The 2,265-nt window shown below is 52.5% G+C and overlaps 1 protein-coding gene across 1 annotated transcript; it reads left to right on the forward strand.

Annotated features, from left to right (window-relative positions):
- The first annotated feature begins 1,436 nt into the window (after positions 1-1,436).
- Positions 1,437-1,985, forward strand: LOC136455215 (uncharacterized). Its single transcript, XM_066455339.1, has one exon. It carries the CDS (start codon positions 1,437-1,439, stop codon positions 1,983-1,985), a length of 549 nt encoding a protein of 182 aa, XP_066311436.1.
- Positions 1,986-2,265: the final 280 nt, after the last annotated feature.

Raw genomic sequence — 2,265 nt, forward strand, 5'->3', positions numbered from 1 at the left:
ATGTTGGAAACTTTATCTTCGAACTTATTGCTTCTGCTTTATTTATCAAACTCGGGTTGTAATAACTTTATCTTGGTTGTTGTAAATCGTTTATCGAGACCCGTCGTGGTACTCGACGGACTACCGGGTTTATATAGGTTCAAGTATAACAGTGCGACCGCTTGTGGATTGCCATTGTACTTGTATTCTTATAAATTGGTCGGTTCTGCGACAACTGTGACGCACGCAACACCCTCGACACCCGTAGATGTGCCTATGATGACCCAAGAGAGGGAGCTAGCCACGGCTATCACCCTCGTCATGGTGGATGCTACGATAGTGGTGACAACCGAAGCCCAAGCCCCGACCTGCCGGGGCCTTAGGCCTTCGGCCGACACATCCTTAACGCTGCCTTCCCACCAAGGTACCGACCGCCAACCAATATCCTAAAGTACTCTAGGGAAACAAACCTTGGACTATGACTTGAGGACTATTGGCTTGCTAGCCAAGCTGGTGGTGTAGATAATAATGACTTCATTATCCGCAACCTTCCATTGTTCTTGGCCGATTCAGCAAGAACATGGTTGGAACACCTCCAGTCCGACAAATTCCAAAGTTGGGCGGACCTAAAGGAGATCTTCGTGGAAAACTTCTAGGGCACATACAAGCGCCCTGGGAACCCATGGGACATAAAGAACTACCGACAGAAGGTCAGAGAAACCCTCCATGGGTACATCCGGCGCTTCTCCCAGTAATGCAACGAGCTACCTAACATCATCGACACCGACGTTATAGGAGCTTTCCTGTTTGGGACCACTTGTGAGTCCCTAGTTCACAAGCTAGGATGCAAGGGCCCATGAACCACCAAGGAACTCCTCAACATCACCACCAGGCACGCCTCGGGCGAAGAAGGGTCGGAGCAATCTTCGACCGCCTCAAGTGCAAGGCGAGGGAGGACGAGGACACCGGCGAAGGCGCCTCCAATCGTACAGCCAAAAAGAAGAATAAGCAATGGCGCGAGGGCTCGCTCGTGGCCATCGCTAACCATAGGGGTGGTTGGAAGCCCACGAAGTGCACTCCAAACCACTTCAAAAAACTACTCGAGGGGCCTTGCCCGAACCATGCCTTCGCTGTCAAGCATCTGTATAAGGACTATGGCCTTATGAAGCGGTTCTTGTCCAGAGGCTCCAACAAAGGGGAGCACGTTAAGGACCCCGACCCTACCATGGATGATGCCAAGGGGAAGGACGATGACTTCCCAATGCTAGATGGCTGCCTCATGATCTTTGGAGGATCAGTGGCCTATGACTCCAAATGCCGCTAGAAGGTCACACGTCGTGAAGTCTATACGACCGAACCGGTCACACCTACCTTACTCCGGTGGTCAGAGTCCGCTATAAACCTTCGATTGGACCAACCATCCAGAGAGCGTGCCACAGCTAGGGAGATACCCCCTCATGGTCGACCCAATCATCGGCATGAAGCGGCTCACCAAGGTACTGATGGATGGAGGCAGCGGCCTCAACATCATGTACGTCGAGATGCTCAACGCTATGGGTGTCGATCGAGTGCGCATTCGGCCAACCGGAGCACCTTTCCATGGCATCGTGCCTAGAAAGCAGGCCATGCCGCTTGGGCAGATCGATCTACCCATCACCTTCAGGGGTCCATCCAACTACAGGATGGAGACCCTCACCTTCGAAGTGGTGGGGTTCCATGGAACTTACCACGTCATCCTGGGACGACCATTCTATGCAAAGTTCATGGCTATTCCCAACTACACCTACCTCAAGCTTAAGATACCGGGCCCCAACGGGGTCATCACCATCGGCACCTCCTTCCAGTGCGCCTACGAGTGCGAGGTCGAGTGTTGCGACCATGCCGTGGCAATTATCGCCTCCGGAGAGCTCACAACCATCAGAAAAGAGGTCACTGAAGAAGCGCTTGACCCTAAGAAGTCGACTGGGTCTTTGAGCCAGTGGAGGGCTCTAAAGAGGTCCTCATAGATCCTAGCAGCCCCAAGGGCAATGTGGTGCGCATTGGCACCACACTTCCCCTAAATAGAAAAGTGCACTCGTTGACTTCCTCCGTGCCAACAAAGACATCTTTGCGTGGAAACCCTCAGACATGCCAGGCATTCTGAGTAAGTCACTGAGCATGCCTTGAAGATTCACCCAGGCTCCAAGCTAGTGAAATAGTGCCTGTGTTGCTTCGACAAGGGGAAACGCAGGATCATCGATGAGGAGATTGCAAACCTTTTGGCGGCCGGATTCATCAAGGAAGTGT

The sequence above is a fragment of the Miscanthus floridulus genome, chromosome 5, assembly GCF_019320115.1.
Source record: "Miscanthus floridulus cultivar M001 chromosome 5, ASM1932011v1, whole genome shotgun sequence".
Classification (NCBI taxonomy): domain Eukaryota; kingdom Viridiplantae; phylum Streptophyta; class Magnoliopsida; order Poales; family Poaceae; genus Miscanthus; species Miscanthus floridulus.